Source organism: Gouania willdenowi, chromosome 18 (genome assembly GCF_900634775.1).
Source record: "Gouania willdenowi chromosome 18, fGouWil2.1, whole genome shotgun sequence".
NCBI classification, from domain to species: domain Eukaryota; kingdom Metazoa; phylum Chordata; class Actinopteri; order Blenniiformes; family Gobiesocidae; genus Gouania; species Gouania willdenowi.
The window spans coordinates 24202835-24222492 of record NC_041061.1 but is presented as its reverse complement, the minus strand read 5'-3'; the positions used below and the strand labels follow the sequence as shown (position 1 = coordinate 24222492).

The following is a 19658-nucleotide window of genomic DNA, read 5'->3' as shown; positions in this document are numbered from 1 at the left end:
CCTTCCCCCCTTACTTTCATTTTGGTGTTTGTGTTGTTTTTAAAAAGCTTGCCACGGTGCCATCAGCCCAGTCTTTCCGTCTGATGGACTTCAGCTTCAGTGACTTTGAACTGTCGGACACGGAGACCACGCTGGCTGCTGTACGCATGTTTATCGACCTCAACCTTGTCCAGAACTTCCAGATGAAGTACACCGTAAGAGTTAGACTGAGACGTCACATGCTTAAAAACACCTGCATCACTTATCAGACGAGTGACTAATCATGTGATTGAGAAAAACCTATGTCATATGCGTCAAAGTCAAGGCTCGTTGGCCGATTCCGATCCTTTAGAGCAGGGTTTCTCAACCAGGGGCCTTTTTGGAGTCGCGAGACACTGGGAGGGGTCCATCAGACTCCTTCAAGAAACTAAGAATTTTTTTTGCACAATATGAGCACATTTTGCAAATTTTTTTACCTTTTTTCTGCAACTACACCAAACTTACCAAATTTCTACCTATTTTCATCACTTTTTTTTTGCTCTGGTTGATGCATTTTTGCTTTTTTCCTCCCATTATTGATTCCCCTTCTTTAGAGTTTAATTTATTTTATGATTATTTACTTTACTTTAATTTAATTTATTTACTTTATTTTAATTTTTATTTATTTATTTTTATTATTATTGTTCATTTAATTTAATTTTTATTTATTTTAGTTTATTTTAATTTAATTTTAATTTTAATTTTTTTCTGTTTTCCCTCTTTTCTCGATTTTATTTAGTATATTCAGTATTTTTTGGATTTCTTTTTCTCATTTTGTCTCTCATAGTTGAGGTACTGTATACCTATGATTAAAATTACAGGCCTCTCATCTTTTTAAGTGGGAGTACTTGCACAATTATATATATATATATATATATCGTTCCGTTCCCCCACATATTTGACTATTATTAACTTGTTGTTGTCTCCTCCCCTTACCATTTTTATAATTATTATAATATCAGACATACACACAAGCACCTACTCTATTATATATGTATAAGATTTGTGCATATTGTCTATGGTCTATGGCATTTTTACTGCATTTGTCTCTTTCTTTGTGTTGTATGTGGCAAAAATAAAAATAATAATAATAATAATAATAATAATAATAATAATAATAATAATAATAATAATAATAAATCAAAAGTAAGACAAACATTTAAATTGATGTTTCCTGACCCATGGTTGGAATTCACCATCAATAAATCCAGTCATTCATAGGATGGCACATACTGACCATCAGCTGCTCACTGAGCAATGGAAGCTGAAACGAACGCAAAACAATCTCCACTGTGTGTGTTTACAACTCTGTTGATATTTGTGTTTGCCTGCCTCTTTACCTAAGACCACACACACACACACACACGCACACACACACACACACACGCACGCATACACACACACACACACGCACACACGCACGCATACACACACCCTCAGTAAAACCAGTTCTGTTTCCCTCCTTGATGCCAGTCTTGTCCAGTCCCTGGCTTCGTTGGCTCACTTCACTGACCTTCTCTTCTCCTAAAGAGGTGCTTGTATGTCGGTGACTAATCTCTGCGTGCATGCAGTGAGAGGCCTTACAAAGAACAGCTTTGATTGGATGAATTTAAGGCCCTCCAGCAGGCTGTCAGTTTAGCTCCCACAGAGTGCTACAAGCTCCTACCTTCATACTACAGTGTGCTGTTATTGAACTTTTTCCTAACATATCTAATCTCATAAAGTATGTAGACTTTATTCCAAACCTAGACGTCGTTTTTGGTTTGATTGGCTGAGGAACGGTTGGGGGTGAGAAGTTCTGATGGTGCCTGAGGTTGAATAAGCTTTACCCACTGAATCTAAAACAGAAAGCAGTGGTTTACAGGTCCAATGCAAACATCCCAACATCCCTGGGCTCATCACAGCCTGTTTTTGTTCCTCTGTCGTGGTTTTCCACCCACTCACAGTGTGGGGTGGATTCAGAAGTTATGTCACTCATAGAAAACAGTGGGTACGTCTTGATTGTTCTTTATTTGCTTTTTTTTTTATCAAAGCTATAGGAAGGTTGTATGATTATACTGCTTTATTCATGCTCAGACAAAACGCTACATCCATTGTTTTGTTCTGTATCATTCCAAAAATAATCACAGAGCACTCAGTCCTCCATGTACTCAATCATTATAATGGGTGGCTTTTTTCCATTATTACTGTTGTGTGAATTGGAACTAATGAACAGAAACTAAGCTTAAAAAAAACCTTATGATGAGTTGAAAAGTTGGCACTCAATTAACAATGATTTCCACATTTGGAACAGTAATTACATGCATTAAAACAACAACAACAACAACAACCAAAATAAACAGGATCAAGGATGAACCAATAAGGGAAAAAATAACAGCAGCAATGACTGTAATTGTGGGTATAATAGCAACGATAGTGTTAAACAAATAGTCCCACAGAGCAAATGATATTGGGAACAAAAAAAGGGTCACACAAAATTAGAATGTACGCATATAAAGGTATATAGACACCCATATACCCATATATATATGTCATATACGCGTTTAAATAAATCAAACAAAATTTACAAAATAAATTAAATAAATAAAATACACAGAATAAAAATTAAACATTTAGCATACGGATAGTTAAAATAAAATGAAGTAAAGCAAATCAAAATTATGTAACTAAAGAACAATAATAATAATTAACTAAATAAAAATAAAAAAAATGGGATAAGTCAGATGGCAAACGGTCAACGGAGGTTCATCAACAATACCAGTCATAACGTACCAATGTGTGCAGAATTACAAAATAATACGTACGATACACATCAATCGAAACATATTAATAAAAACAGCAGTAACACTGCCCTCTCTTTTTATGTCCCTTCTATAATAAAGTTCTTCTTACCCTTCCTTACGGAGGGCTGGTGATGGTCACAATTATGCAATAAAATAAATTCATTTATTTATTCAGCTTTGTCTCTTTGTCCCTACATTGAGTAGATAAAGAAAAGGAAATTGTCACTCAACTTTATTTACTTTGTGAAACGTTGTGTTTTCTTACATTGCTGCTGGTTCTTTGCTTGTTTGGTAATGACTCAGATTCAAGTTCTTGGATCCTTTTGTATAGATTGATTATAGAAGTACAGTAAATGTCATGATTCTTCCAGTCAGTGTTGCTGAAGTGAGCTTCAACGCTTCATTTGGGTTCTCACCTCCACAGAGTCTGTGTCAGTGGATTCTGAGTGTGAAGAAGAACTACAGGAGGAACGTGGCCTATCACAACTGGAGACATGCCTTCAACACAGCCCAGTGCATGTTCGCCCTCATCAAGTCTGGACGCATGCAGGTGAGCACAGTCTGTGATACTTGCACAAAGCCCAAGGCTTCTAGCTGTTAGATGATGCTGTTTTCAGAGTGAGAATTGATAGCATTGACCAAGGTCTCTACCTGGCTACTGCCAGGGGTGGACTGGCCATCTGGCATACCGGGCATCGTCCTGGTGGGCCATCAACCCGAGGTGGGCCAGTCTGGTCGGCTACTTTTTCTTTTTTTTTTTGATGAGCAAGTGGGTGCAGACATGGTAACAGGTGGCCAAAAATAGTCAGAAAGTGGCAAAAACCTGGCAAAAAAGAGTGAAAAGTTACTAAAATGGGCCAAAAGCAATCAAAAGAGGCCAAAAAATGGACAAGTGAAGACGAACGGTAGCTTAAATGGGCAAAATGTGGAAAGCAATAATGAAAAATTGAACAAAAAGATGCAAAATGTTGATAAAAAAGGAAAGAAGTGTTATTTAGTGGGCAAAAATTAGCTCATTTGGATGAAAAGTGGCCAAAAAATTAAAGGACAAAAATTGGAAGTGTCAAAAAGAAATTGCAAAAAATAGGAAAAACGGGATATTTATTGGCAAAAGGTAGCTCAAGTCTGAAAAGTGTCAGAACTTTTTTGAAAAGGGGCAAAAATCAGACAAAGAAAGTTGCAAAATGGCCAAAGGAAACAGGTAAAAAAAAGGGTTAAAACGTTTCCCCCTTTTTAACATTTTCAGGGGGAATAATAATTCAAATTAAGACATAAAGATGTTAAACATGTTGAGCATCACTGACTAAATAACGTCTTCTACATGGTGTCCGCTGATAATGTAGTGGGTTAGTCTGGACACAAAATACCAGGGCTGAATTTTTGTCCCTGTCCATCCCTGGCTACCGCTATCGGCAACATTAATAACCCCGATGCTGCGTTCACACTGAATGTGGCGAGAGCGCGCATACCGCGGCCAACACTCTTGCCGTGCGAATCAAACCGTGCCGACCAACAGGAGAAGAATTTGCCTTTTGCTGTCTCTTTTCATTAACTTTGTATGTAATCTGGTCGTGTGAATGCAGCATGAGAGCACTGAACAGCACTGAGGCACACTGTTTATGTCCGAATCCCAGAGCGGTCTGTTCCCTAGAACCTTTTGACCAAATAAACCCTGTGTCCGCATCTGACCAGCAACCCTAAAGCTTGACCCCGTCTCATTCATTCAAACCGCCACAAGTATCATCACAACTTCACAACAAATAGTTGACTTGATATTTGCAAATAGACATATCTCCTTTGTGAACAGTGTTAGAATGTTTAAAAAAAAAAAAAAAAGATCATGAACTGGTATCCATGTGCAGATAATGATGTTTCCTTCAGTTCAATGGTTTCCTCCACTTCCTGACAGAGTTACCTGAGTGATCTGGAGGTGTTGGCTCTGATGATCGCAACTCTTAGCCACGACCTGGACCACAGAGGAGTGAACAACTCCTACATCCAGAGGTAGAATAGGAGAGCTGTGTGTATGTGCTGTGGTATCTGCACCAGCAATAACAGCAGAAATATATTGAAATGTCTTTGGATCTCAAGTCGAGGCAATAAAAGATTAAAGTTAGTGTTGTTTGTTTGTTTAGGAGTGATCACCCCTTGGCTCATCTCTACTGCCACTCCACCATGGAGCATCACCACTTTGACCAGTGCCTCATGATCCTCAACAGCCCGGTAGGAGCTCATATTCCCACTTAGCACATCAGTGTGTGCTCTGCACATGCAGTCACCATCTAATCGGAGCAAACATTAGTCCTGAATGGTTTCTTTCTTTATCCAACTGGAAGAATATGTCATGTCTGGTTGATGGTAATTTGGGATAATTGGAAAGCACATTCCCATCCCTTTGTTGGCAGAGATCAGTCTTCATTGTGTTGTGTTATTTTCAGCATCAAATCTTCCGTCAATCTTTCCAAAATACTGGCCTATAAAAATGCAGAAAGGCTGGATTAATCTCCTGGCCTGTGCAAAAATAAATTAATAATCAAGCTTACAGTATATGAAATCGATCAAGGTTATGTCAGAATCATAAGGTGAGTTGTGACACAATTCGTAACGCGACTAAATGGTGATTTTGGTCACTTTTGTGGCGTGGAGCCGCCATCAACTGCCAGCCTCAGTGGCTGATGGTGGCGCCACCAAATTTCTGTACACCTACGAGTCTATGTGGATGTTTTGGCAAATCCTGTGACCCAACTAAATTGTGGTTTCAGTCATTCCAATCGCTGAAATCCGCATTTACTCAAGAACTTGCGCCACCCTATGTAAGCCACCATCAGTCACTGAAGCCAACTCCACCAAAGCGACCGGAATCACCATTTAGTCGTGTCACGGATTGTGTCACAACACCTCCTACGACTCTTATGCACAACATGGCGGCGAGCATGTCTGAGAAGTTGGTAGAATTAACGAACTTTTGGCTGCTTTAAAAAAAGCTTTTAGAGAAAATAACTCAACAAAACATCTAATATTATATATAATATTTCGATAGAACTTTACATTAAAATTCATGGCAGGTTCCCTTTAACTGTTAATCTCTCAATCAACTGGACATGATGATGCCACCACCATGCTTCCCTATGGGAATAATGTGTGCATGTTTTGCGTTTGGACTTCAATAATAAAAGCTTACAACTTGAAAAAAGTATTTGAGGTTTTTTTTAAACAAATATAGTAATCATGTTGGGTTTGGAGGCACCCACACACCAAACTAAAGACCAAGAGTTCATGTGTTTAGTGATTCGTTAGTTTGACAGATTCATACATTTTAAGACAATGTATTAATGATGGTAAAATTAGCTTTTAAGCCTCTTTATGATTCTTTTATAAAACCCTGCCTTGCTGTTTTTACACTTTTTTGAAATGTCTTATCTGTTCTTTGTTCTGTGTTATCAGTACTTTATTGTTACATTAGTGTTGGAAATGTCCTCTGCTTTTTTACATTTATTCTGTCGTTCGGAATAATGGAGATCTATTTACTTCTTGCGATTCTGTGTATATTTGTGCGTTTGTCCTTTGGTTTTAATGACATTTATAGACTTTTCTGACAGCTGTGGATGAGGTACATGATTGTGTTAATGTGAATAGGTTTGTTCAGTTAAAGCAGCTGTTCATCTGTCTACAGGACTCCACATCCCACAATGCAATGCATGAAACTTTTCCAACAATGTCAATAAGAGAATGTTTACAGTGGATATCAAAACAAACATTTGAGAAGCAATGGGTGAATGAGTGTTAAAAGACGTTTCCTCACATTTGGCCAAATATTCAGAGAATTCACATCAAACTATAATATTTGAGGATACAGGCATTAGCTTAGTATTAGCTTAGCATTGGCTTAGTATTTGCATTAGCTATAGCATTAACATAGCATCAGCCTAGCATTAGCCTGACAATAGCATTAGCCTGCCATTAACACTAACCTAGCATTAGCCTAGCATTAATACTAACCTAGTATTAGTTAGCCAAGCATTAACCTAGCAAAAGCATAACATTAGCAATAAGGTTGAAAGGTTTGACAAAGGTTGACATGGGCTGAACATATTAGCTGAACATGTTAAAGGTTGAATGGTTTTTAATTTGTTTGCATAAGTTTGAAGGTATAAACTGGAGCAGCTCCACTTTCGCTTAGCGGGCTGTCCATTCTAAAAATGGGATCGGAGCTGAAAAGTCAATGCAGTTTATTATTATTTTAATTACCATATTTTTCGGACTATAAGGCGCACCGGATTATAAGGCGCACCATCAATGAATGGGTCTCGCTGGGTCTATTTTCGTACATAAGGCGCACCGGACTATAAGGCGCACCGGTTTGTTGTTATTATTATTATTATTATTAAGACGCATTAGGCGAAACAAAATAGTCAGATAAGTCAAACTTTATTCAACTCATTAACAATAACTGTCAAATGGTAAATGGTAAATGGACTTGATTTTATATAGCACTTTATCACCACACTGAAGCAGTCTCAAAGCGCTTTACATATCAGCTCATTCACGCAGTCACACTCATGTTCACACACCAGTGGGACAGGACTGCCATGCAAGGCGCTAGTCGACCACTGGGAGCAACTTAGGGTTCAGTGTCTTGCCCAAGGACACTTCGACTCATAGTCAGGTACTGGGATCGAACCCCCAACCTCTCGATCAGAAGACGACCCACTCCCACCTGAGCCACGGTTCAGGTTTAACACACAAAATGCAGAACAATACACTCACTTTTTCAGTTCAGTATGTTGAAGCACAGTACAGGTACATATCACTTCGTGAGGCACCTGACTACGGTAGCCCTAAAGCGCCAAAAATCCATCAAGAGGTGCAGCTTCATAGTTTATCAAAGTTGTACTAAAACATTTTGACATATTAATTTCATACAAAAGGCGCACCTGATTATAAGGCGCACTGTCGATTTTTGAGAAAATTAAAGGATTTTAAGTGCGCCTTATAGTCCGAAAAATACGGTAGAAAAGTATAAGCATAAATCTCTGGAAGTTTCTGACTGTTTTGATAGCTTATTTGTCAAAATTGGACAAACGGTGTAGGAGGAGTTAACGAACGTAAAAAATGGATAACAATAGTGAGGTGCCTCTGTCACATCACATAGTTTAACAGACTATATTGTCTTCTACAACTGTGTATTACAACAATAAGGTGCGGTATCTTTGAAACTATCATTACCAAACATTTATTCCACTGAAAATGATTAAAATGAAATATCATTGATGACACTCAAATTGGTTCCCAGTTCCAACCAGGACATCCTGGGAATTGCAGGACAACAGGTGTCTGGTGACAGGGCTACTGTTTTATTCACTTCCTCCAATTTCCTGCCTCACTTAATCTTATTTATTGGAGCCATTATGGCCATTTCGCAGCTGTGAAGCGTGCATGAGACTATGATAGTGCTATTAAACAAGAAACACGCTAACAGACTGAGAACAGACTCTAAACACACTCCTAACACCAAAGGTGATACTTGAATTGACAGAAAGCAGATTCAAAACATAAAGTTAAGTGTAGTCACATGCTTAAATGTTACAGGATGGAGTCAGTGAAGCATAGCCGTGTTGTCATGCCAACGCCTTATCAGTCTATGACAGGCAAACTGCTGTTTGCTCCTTCAGTCAAAGCATCTGCTCCTCCGAGGTTTGCAGTGGCGTCCTGTGCATGCACATGCATCATCCATGTGTGAACTCGCCAGGCTGTGAATAATGACATAACAGAGCGTGGCCCTCGCTCTCTCTCTTTCTCCAGGGAAACCAGATCCTGAGCGGCCTCTCTCTGGACGAGTACAAGGCCACTTTGAAGATGATCGAGAGGGCTATTCTGGCCACTGACCTCGCCCTGTACATGAAGTAGGTACCTGACGTCAAGCCCAGATGGAAATCTAGCAGGAGAGCGACAAAAAGAAGGCAAAGGCTCTGACCTCTTCAGTAAACGTTCATCCACTCCCTGTAGATTTCTGCTCTTTGTCTTTTAGGCCGTTTGCTTAAAACGTGATGCAGTAGTTCACATAAGTGTGGTTGGACATGTCGGAACCATGCTCGATTGAGAGTGTACAACATTTTCCCATTAGGAAAATGCATATGTTGGTTAAAACTCAGCAAATAACGCACTATTGTTGAAGTAGCATGCATACGCGGAGTTTGCTGGGCAGGGGGAGCATAGCCCCCTAGTGGTCAAAGGTTTCCATTATAGTTTTCCCCAAATTCATTTGAAAAAATACAATTCTTATTATGATGTACGTAATATACACATATTTTAAGTGCCCTAAAACGCAGTGACTGTACACTATATGTATATAAATTCATTTGTTGTATCCTTTTAAAAAGTTATTTTTTGACGCTCTTTGTCACAATGTAAATTGTGAAGCGACACTGGTTTTGGTTTTAATCAACGTCAAATGCAAGTAATGGAATATTGATGATCTAGACTAGACATGGGCAACTGGTGGCAAGTGGGCCACATGCGGCCCTCACTCTAATTTTGGGCAGCCCTTGAAGTAAATGCACAAAATGAGTCAAAAACACGAAATTACGCTAAATGACTTCAAAAACACACATAAGTAAAAACACACAAGACAACAATAGAAAGTGTAAAATGAGATGTAAATTACACAAAAACCACAAAAAACCTAAACAAAACAAAAAATTACATGAACATTGACACCTGTGTTGATTAGTCATTATTCTAAATGCTGACATGAATGTTGATATTGTGGCCCTTGGATCAGAAAATCACTTTCTTGTGGCCCCGCCGTGATAAAAGTTTGTATAAAAGATTTTAGACTTTGGTGAGTATTTTTGTGAATATACTGTAAACTCTTGCCCCTCTTCAGTTTTACAAGAGAGGAATACCAGTAAATACACCTTAAAATACACCTTAAAGTACATGTATCAAACTCTAGGCCCAGGGGCCAAATCTGGGCCTTTAGACCATCCGATTTGGCCCGCAGGAGAAAGTAAAAAAAAAGACAGAAAACGCATGAATATCGTGTAAATTACCAAATAATTATGTTGTAGATCTCCCAGACCTTCTAAATATGCAAATTCAATGAAACCACAATATTTTGAGGATTGAATTTTTCTCAAATTATTTCACATAATTACATTTAAAAAAAGAAAAAATCCTGCAGAGACTGATGTATATCACTTGTTGACTAGATTTTGTCAGCCCCTTATATACTTTATGTATCATATATACATTGAAGTGCAAACTTATGCACATTCATGTTGAAATTGCTTGTTTTCCTGCCTAAAATCTGTGGCCCACTTTAGGGCAAACTACTTCATATTTGGTCCCTGAACTAAAATGAGTTTGACACCCCTGCCTTAAAGGATGATTTATATGATATCATCCGTCATTAGGATTCTTTTTCCACCTTTTATTCTGATTAAGCTTCATCTGTTTCCTTTCTTATCTTGATTTGTGGGTGCTCACAGTGGCTAAGTGAGTTATCTCACATAATGACCTGCTGTGTCACTGTGTGTTTCTTAGGAGGAGAGGAGAGTTCTTTGAGCTCACCAAGAACAGCCAGTTTGTCTGGGAGGACGACAATCACAGGGACTTACTGAGGTATTATTCACATAATTTCACACCATTTCCAGCCCACAAGTAGAATTTTGAACGTTAGCATTAACATAGTTTACGTTAAGCCTGCGTGAGCCCATTGACACTCATAATTTCTCATAAAAACAACTGGTTCTCAAACTTTTTCTGTTGCGCACCAAACCCCACCCCCCTTAAAGAATGAAAGATTTTAAGCACCCGGTTTTTTTGTCCCATCCCAACAAAATGGGTCAGAAAAATTGTGACTCTTCTTCTTCAAAATACATAAAGATGACATCAAATATGCAGTCACATATTTTAGAACAATAACAAAAAAGTAGTTATACAGTACGTATATCATAAAGACAAAAGTACAAGTGCACCCCCCCTTTCATGACATCGCTGGGGGTGCCCCACAGTTTGAGAACCCCTGCCTTATCTGTAACCCTTACCCTATCCAGTGTGGACAAATTGGGTTACCATGCTTTTAATTTGCTGCTCTTTTGGATGGGATTGTTTTAAAGAGTGATACCCTGCTGCCAGTGCTTTTATTTTGAAGTCTTTGAACGTAACCCTGAACCAAATGTTCTAATAATATGCAATTTCTCAAAGTAACTTCCAATCGTAACACAAGTTTGAAAGTTGTGTCCAGTAGCATGAAAAAATGCAGAAATTGTGTTGACACGAATGGAAAGAGAAACATTTCTTTTCGTGACAGTGTCACGATTCCCCGTGAGATGGTGTTGAATATAATTCACAGCTCCTCCAACATGAGAACACCATACCCACATGTTCACTGACTTTCATTCTAACATCTGTGAGTCTTTAAGGTCACTGGTCCAATATAAACGGGGGATGGAAAGTTTGATTTGCTATTAATTACCATAATCAAGTAAAAGCCACATGAGTTTAATTGTACAGCAGCACCTATAAAATACATACAAAATATAATTAAGCTTTCCTAAGCTCCGAAGCCGCCGCCCTCATCTGACTCATTGATCTGTTCCCCCTGCTGTTGATCAGTGGAGGAAAAAACTGCCATGAAGAAAAATGGCAAACAAAATTTAAATGAATGGACTGTTAGAAAATCTAAATCAACTACAATATTTACATTTCCTGAAGAAAATGCCGGTGCTGGCCCACGTCGCACTGCATTAACATAGCATTATCTAGCATTAGCATTGTCATATTAGCATTAACATTACCATTAGCTTAGTATTAACATAGCGTTAGCATTAGCCTACTGTTAGCATTAACCTAGTGTTTGCAGTAGCCGAGCATCAGCATTAGCCTAGCATTAGCAATAGCCTAGCATTAGCATTACATTACATTACACTTTTCAACTTCGACCCCATTTAACATGTTCAGTTAATATGTTAAACCCATTTCAACGTTTTTCAACTTCTGCTAATGTAAGGTTGATGTTGTGGTGAGAATGCTAGGTTAATGCTATTGCTAGGTTAATGCTATTGCTAGGTTAATGCTATTGCTAGGTTATTACAAATGCTATTGCTAGGTTAATGCTAATGCTAGCCTAATTCTATTTGCTAGGCTAATGTTAATGCTATTGCTGGGTTGTTGCTATTGCTAGCCTAATGCTATTGTTAGTCTAATGTTAATGCTAGCTAATACTAGTTAATGCTAATGCTAATTCATGCTATTGTTAGGCTAATGTTAATGTTAGCTAATGCTAATGCTTATTTATGCTAATGTTATTTTAAGCGAACGGGTCGGAAAATGGATGGATGGATCTTTTGAATTTGCTTATGCAGTGTACTGCGATTCGGGTCAGCACCTGCATCCTCAATTGCATTTTCTTCATTAAATTGAAATATTCTAGTATTTAATGTATGCTCAAATGGTTTCCATGGTAAGGAACAGGAATGAGGACATGATGATAGAAGGCACTGCCGATGATTTTTGTTCGCGTGCTTAATTGGTTAGTAACATCAGTGGTATGAGTCGTTGCAGTGAGAATTGAGGTGTGTGGCTGGAAGCAGGAGTCTTCACTTTATGTTCAAGAGAAACGTTGTGGATGCTAATGTTTTTCATGAGCTGTGCATGTTGCTTTTGTCGCCCCATTTAGGTCAATGCTGATGACTGCGTGTGACATTTCAGCTATCACAAAACCCTGGCCTGTGCAAAAAAGGGTAAAAAGCTCACATTTTTGTATTTGTTTGTTTCTGGTGTATGTGAAGGATCTGGTTTGCTCTACCTTTAGCTCTCATTTTGTTCCTAATTGTGAATACCTGCATTTGTAGGAGATCAGATGTTAGCAAAGTGCTTGTGTCTCCTTGCTACATTTGGATTAGTTAATATGAGCGTGCATGGGTCAGAAATAGTTTCCACACATCAGGGGACGTCCTTATTAGGAGCACATGCTGTGACATCACAGATTGGGAGTGGGGCCCACTTAAAGGTTACGTCCTGTGGTCTTTCATCTTTCTGACATTTCTATATTTAAGTTCTTTACTGACATCTTCTAATCACTCTCTCTCTTTGTACACCCATGAGAGTCACACTCATCCACAGCCATCAAGAGGCGCTCTCCCGCTGGGTCACCTCCCACATGGCCTTCGTTAGTCTGCTTCTCTTTAGGAGCAAACACAGCTTGGTTCTCACACACACATCATCATCAGTCGGGCCTCATTAATAAAGCCAGCTGTGGCTCTGTCCTCCCATCACCACAGTGGAAAACTGTCAGGGCTGTAAACATATAAACACACTCATTAACAAGAAGAGATCCTCTGTCTAAAGAGGATTATTTTTTTCTTTAAGGAAAAAACTTGCTGTTCCTCAGTACACTGAATTAAAAACAACAAGCTTTCATTATGTTGTGCTATCTCACATAACAAAGTATTAGAGATGTTCAATATTAGCCAGGGTCAACAAACTCTGAGTCTATCCATAAACTCTGGGTCAACGCGATGGGAAACTCTGGGTATCAGAATCAGAATCAACTTTATTGACCAAGAGTGTATGAATACACACGAGGAATTTGTCTTGGTGACCTGTGCTCTCTCAGATAGTGTAACATCAAATAATAACAATCAACTAGAATAAAGAAAAATAAATAAAAAAGAAGTATAAACATAAATATAAACATATAAGTATAAGAGTAGTTAGACTAATATGTGCAAACTAAATAAAATAACAAGATAATAATAATAATAATAATAGTAATAATAATAATAATAACGAAATAAAATAAAAATACAATAATAATAATAAGATAATAGTGCAGTAGTGCATTGATGAGTAGAGCAGGTAACATTTAAATGAAAACATTATGTCCATGAACATTCACAGTGACAGGTTGATCCAGGGTTGTTATGTTTAGTTCCATGGTTATTTCACAGTAACAGAAACAGGTCTGACACTCCATGACTGTTTAGAGTTGACTGTTTAGGGTATCTGATTCCATTACAGCTGGTATGAAGTGGGTCAATAAACCCTGAGTATGTAAACCTTGGGTTACTTACGTGCACGCGCGTGATAAAAAGCCATCATCAATGGATCGACGATTACACAAACTACCATGGTAACCACCCGGAAGAGAGTGATTTATTCACCCTGATGGGTAAAATAAGCCGGTGCTTGAGGAATATGAGCCTGTTCTAAAGGTGTGTTCACACTGAACGCACCTTCAGAGCCCTCCCGTTACACTTGCTATAAAGACAGTGACTGCCGCTTGATATCGAATCAATTATATTGATTTTTAATGTAATATTGTCGCCAGAGTCATCTCAATGTCCAAAAAATATGTCATTAAAAAAACTGAAGCAAGACACGAACCCACGACCCATTGCTTTGAAAAGCAGTCATAATTCACTGCACCATCATAACTTGTCTTTGTTTCCTTTATATTATCCACAGGTTTGTATTCAGGGAACTTTACTACAGACATGACCAGCGACCAGGTTTATTTCACGGACAATGTTGCCATGGTAACATACTCAGAGAAGAACATACCTCGCATTTAGGAATGAGATACTCAGAGTTTTTCTCATTTGAGCCTGAACATACTCAGAGTTTGAACATAACCCGCTTTATGGAATACCCCTCTGGTATAGATTGATAGACATAAAACAAATAATTCTGCTGTAAAAAAAGAACATATTAACCAAAATACAGCTGCACTTATTGTTATGTATTTAAACGGAAAAGTTTTAATTTAGCCTTTGTTTACATTTCTATAAATGGACCTTCAGAGACGCCGTCCCCTTTGTTACATGTGATGTCAGGAGGTGCATTCTCCTCGGTGGACAGCAAACAACTATATGGTGGAAGGAGCTTCACGTGGTGCTAGCATAAACACACAATATACAGGACCTGTGGGAGTTTATCGTTTTGTTTTTGCGACATAAGAGGAACCGATATGCGGAATTTACAGGCAAGCAAATGATTCCTAGGAATTGGATGACTGGGAACCTGTTCTCAGAAAAAAACGGTTTTTGATTCCCATCCCTGACTACCACTAAATAGCTTATTATGTGTGGACAAAATAAAGACAGACACAGTTCATGATAATAAATGTATTTTCAGCAGCATAGCCAAAGAGCCCCAGCACAAAAACATCTTAATGGAAGTGACATTTTAGAGTTCTACAGTTTTGTAAGTGGTATCACAGATTTGGGTGGAAAAACACACAAAATAACGCATTGGGAGTAGAATGCCGACGCAAGATCTGAGGCCGACATCGGCGAGACGTATGCGTGCTATCTGGGAAAGGACAATTCTCTAAAACAAAAGACCTCAAAGTTACTGTTTCAGGAACTGGTTTTTAGTCTCCAAATGGTAAAAGAAATCCTTCATCAGATGAACAATGAACCATTAAAACCCACCACAGGTTCTTATAAATACTTCTTGGCTCAGTTATCCTGTAGTAACTGTACTGCAGCCCGAGTCACTCAGTAAGGCTTCAACACACAAAAGCAGCGCTGCTGGCTGCACTTTACACATAATTATCTTTGTGTAAACAGAGAGGGATCATGAAGTCGGTGTGTCCCTGAGGAGACCTCATCTTCATTAGTATCTGCTGTACCTCAGTTGAAGATGTTCTCCTCCAGTCCCCTGAATGGGGTTTGCACACGCTTCACCAAACATCACAGTTATGATGGTGTTTCTTCTTTAGAATTCAGTAACAGCACAGCACTGTGATGGTCCAACTCAAACTGACTTAGTCTTATCTTCCACATAGATTGCAGAGCTTGTGGCCACAGAGTTCTTTGAACAGGGGGATAAGGAAAGAAGAGAGCTGAACATCGAACCCATCGTGAGTATCCACCATCACCTCCAGGGTTATATCAGGGGATGTGGGGAAACAATCATCCAAGTACTAGTGCAAACAAGTGGAATTGAGACTATTGGCCGGTCTAGCCTCCTGAAGTTCTCCAAAAGTGCACTTTGGTTTGATTGGACAAAGGAAGTTAAATCAGGAACAGGGTTGTTTCCTTCCAAAACATAACCAGATTAATGCTAAAGTGAGTCAAGTTATTATATATTTTGTATTTGTAATGCTTCCCTGGACTGCTTGTATAGGAGGGACTCAACCTGACAAAAAATAATACAGAAATCCTTTAGTTGAATATACTACCTCTACAATATTCTTAATACATACATGGCATTGAACAGTGGCTGTTTTTTGAATTTTTTCATTATTTTTTTTTTTCTTAAATTGAAATAATCGGTAACACTTTATAATAACCATCATCTATAGACAGTAAATAATGGTAAATAGATGGTTAATTAACCTTTAGTTAATAGTTATTTACTGTTAACAAACAATTAAATGATAGTTAATAATGTTTTTTTGTGATTTGCAATGTTATATTAACAGTTTATTGATGCACACATTATAACATATTATACACTTTATAGTGTATAGTGTTTGTTAATGATTAGTAAACCTTGATTTTGGTTTATAAAACATCTATAAACATTACAGAGACGCAGAGAACAGATAATTGTTAATAGTTTATAAATGTTTTATGAAGCATCTATTATCATTATTTGGATGGTTATTATAAAGTTGGAACTGAAGGTTATAATCCCTTACTAATGCTTTATAAAGCCTTTATAAACACGTTTTAGATAGATAGTTAATACTTTACTAATGGTTAATAATTGGTTTATAGACTGTCTACAATCATTATCTGGATGGTTATTATAAAGTTGGAACAGATATTTATAATGCTTTGTACATGGTGTGTAGAGCATCCATAAACATTAGTTGAATTAATGTTTATAAAACTTTAACAATTGCTTCATACATTGTTGAAATATATGGTAATGATTATTATAAAGTTGCAGCTAAATCTTGTAATATTTATTAGTTATAAATAATTAGCCATTCGTTCCACTCTGTCATAACCAGGTGATCTGGGTTAGGGTTAGTTAATAATTAATTGGTTTAGTTTAATTAATTCATTCATTAAATATGAATAACACATTAGTAAGGGATTATAAGCTTTAGTTTCAACGTTATAATAACATCTAAATAATGATAATAGATGCTTCATAAAACATTTATAAACCATTAACAAATATCTGGTCTCTGCGTCTCTCTCTCTCGCTCTCTCTCTCTCTATATATATATATATATATATATATATATATATATATATATATAGCATGTTGCATCAGCAAATTTAACACAGAATTGTTTTCGCGTCGCAGCATCGTTTTCCTATTGTTGTGTAATCAAATACACCGGTACGGCGGTATATTAAAAATTCAAATAACAGAAATATATACCGGTATTCGGTATGTACCGGGTATAGTGCCTAGCCCTAGCAACAGCCTATTTTTAATGCTTTCATTTTTTTATTTGTTAATTTTCCTGTCTCTGTAGTGCCCTTAGCGGTACACGTACCCCCATTTGATAACCACTGCTGTAAAGGATGCAACATCTGGACTCTAGAGCAGTGGACACATGTTATTCCATTTAGTAATCTGATGGTTGAGCCTGGATTGGGTGGTTGTAAATGTGATTGTGTGTCTTTATCCTTGTGCGATTGCAGGACCTGATGAACCGAGAGAAGCGAGACAAGATCCCCAGCATGCAGGTGTCTTTTATTGATGCCATCTGCATTCAGTTGTATGAGGTAACTCAGCACTGCTGGTTCATGTTGGTGCCAACGTTGCCTTTAATCATCTCACTACTCACCATGATGATGTCATGTCTCTTTGCTGTCACAGACCTTGACTGGCATGTCAGAATATTGTTCTCCGTTGCTGAATGGATGTTTGGAGAACCGACAGCATTGGAAGCACTTAGCCGACGAGTGTGAGAAAGGACTCGTCAACGGCTTAGCGTGATCTCAGCGCCACTTTGGCTTTTCCTCCCCGTACGACCGGGTCTCACCAAATTGAATGAAAATAGCATGAATTGTACAATGAATAGGGTAAAAAAAAATTACCATATTCTGAGTGTTGGCTTTACAAGTTTACAACACCTGTTGTGGTCACAAAGTCAGATGTAATATCAAAGCTAACAGCAACTCAATCTGTGCTAGCTAACATTAGCTCGTCCCTCCAGGTAGATTTGTTTGGATTTTTGCAATCCCAGTATCAAGGTTTTCAGGAGAAATTGCGAGCCACATAACAAGAACAGCAAATTAAATAACAATGCTAACATGCTAACCTTTAGCGGATATCTACAGGAATGTTTCCTAATTTATCTCATTCTTAGGGCTGGGCAATATATGGAGATTTAAGATATATCGAGTTTTTATTTTTATTTTGGCGATATAGAAAATTACAATGTCGCCTGTATCCATGTATTTTTATTTTATTGCTAATTTTGTATGAAGATACTCACGTATACTAACCCTGACCCTCTTCTAAGGAAAAGCCAGTCCTACTCATTTTGTTATTTTAATTGTGGTCAAGCAGTGAACTCACGTAGTGCTTCATTAAGCAGGTGTAAACAAAAATACAAATATCTTTTATATAAATCTAATTGGTTTATACAAAGAGATGTTTGGGCTACTTACATATTTTTGAAAACACATTAGCTCAGTCTGGGTTTTGTAAATGGATATATATATAAATCACAAATATATATTTTACCTCTTATTTAGAAGACAATGAAGCATGTTTTTTTTAAACGGACCAGCATTTAGCACAGAACAGTCGGCAGGCCCTAGGACCCAAGTTTCCAAGACTAATAAAGGAGAGTTTTATTACAAAGTTCATATTTTGTTAAATGTGCATCTCTTATATAACACGTTGATTCTCTCACCAAAAAGGCATTATTTTATTGTCATTTACCTCCTGTTGGTTATTTTTATAAAACTAAATGAAAAACGAGAAAGGACTTTGTAGTTGTAACCTAGTACTAAAAATAAAATAAAAGAACCTTGTTTATTAGGTTTGTTAGCATATCTTGTGCTAGCATGGCTGAAACACTGCGCTGGTTAGCATGTTAGCAGACGTTATCCGCGCCGTGTCTTAGTCGTTTTGTTAATCCTCACATTTTATCGTCGGTATTGGAGAGGTTCAAAATGCAAAACTTAAAGCTTGGATCTAAATTGTGTGTTAACACGTTTTGACGTTGTGCTAGCTTTCATATATAAGTATCATGCTATCTTCAAGTCCATTAGTGCGACCCGTCCACCTGCCGACACCATTTTCATCCATCATATCAGAGTCAGCACTGAGCTATATTTATGAACCATAGCTGTTTTTATTTTTGCACAGAGTGGCTTTTATTTTGAAGTGCTCCCGCGGGTTTTAAGGAACGGTTAAATGGTCTGTACTATTTCAGTGGGATCACATTCTACTTATGGTATATATTTACATAGGGGAGGGGGGGGGGGTCACAGTAACCTGATAACACTAAGTTGAAGTGTTTTTGTTCACAGCACACACTCAACATAGGCATCTTACATTTTTTTCACTCATTGTCTTAACTATTGCATATTTATTTTTATTTGACATATTTATTAGAGTTTCTATATGATGTGAGGTCATCCTTTTGTCAAGAGCACACAATCCTTTACTTAAGAAATATAGTTTTCTTACAAAAAAATAAAAAAAACTATTCTGCTTTTATGAAAACTCTTTCTCCAGAAGACACATGGATGTGTATTGTTGTACCGTGTTACAAATGTAGTCGTTTCTCTGAACATGGACGAGAGCCAAAGACCAGACCTGCAGTTTCACACAGAAATGGGTCTACATATTTTCACTGCCTTGTTGTGATAAAAAATAAAAAATAAAATAGGGACTAATTCATCATTAAAAGAATGAATCTAT

General features: G+C 37.7%; 1 protein-coding gene across 4 annotated transcripts in view; it reads left to right on the top strand.

The window, feature by feature from the left end:
* pde5ab (phosphodiesterase 5A, cGMP-specific, b) overlaps nt 1-19658 on the top strand; it is a 111325-nt gene extending 91667 nt beyond the window's left edge. For 3 of the 4 annotated variants that reach the window (XM_028474651.1, XM_028474654.1, XM_028474650.1), the window contains 10 exons: nt 48-194; nt 3226-3351; nt 4711-4805; nt 4937-5024; nt 8604-8704; nt 10347-10424; nt 12484-12547; nt 15598-15672; nt 17420-17503; nt 17598-19658. In XM_028474651.1, coding sequence (XP_028330452.1) covers nt 48-194; nt 3226-3351; nt 4711-4805; nt 4937-5024; nt 8604-8704; nt 10347-10424; nt 12484-12547; nt 15598-15672; nt 17420-17503; nt 17598-17717 — 978 coding nt within the window. In that variant the 3' untranslated portion in view covers nt 17718-19658. The remainder of the gene's footprint in view (nt 1-47; nt 195-3225; nt 3352-4710; nt 4806-4936; nt 5025-8603; nt 8705-10346; nt 10425-12483; nt 12548-15597; nt 15673-17419; nt 17504-17597) is intronic. The other variant, XM_028474652.1, reaches the window with a different exon arrangement.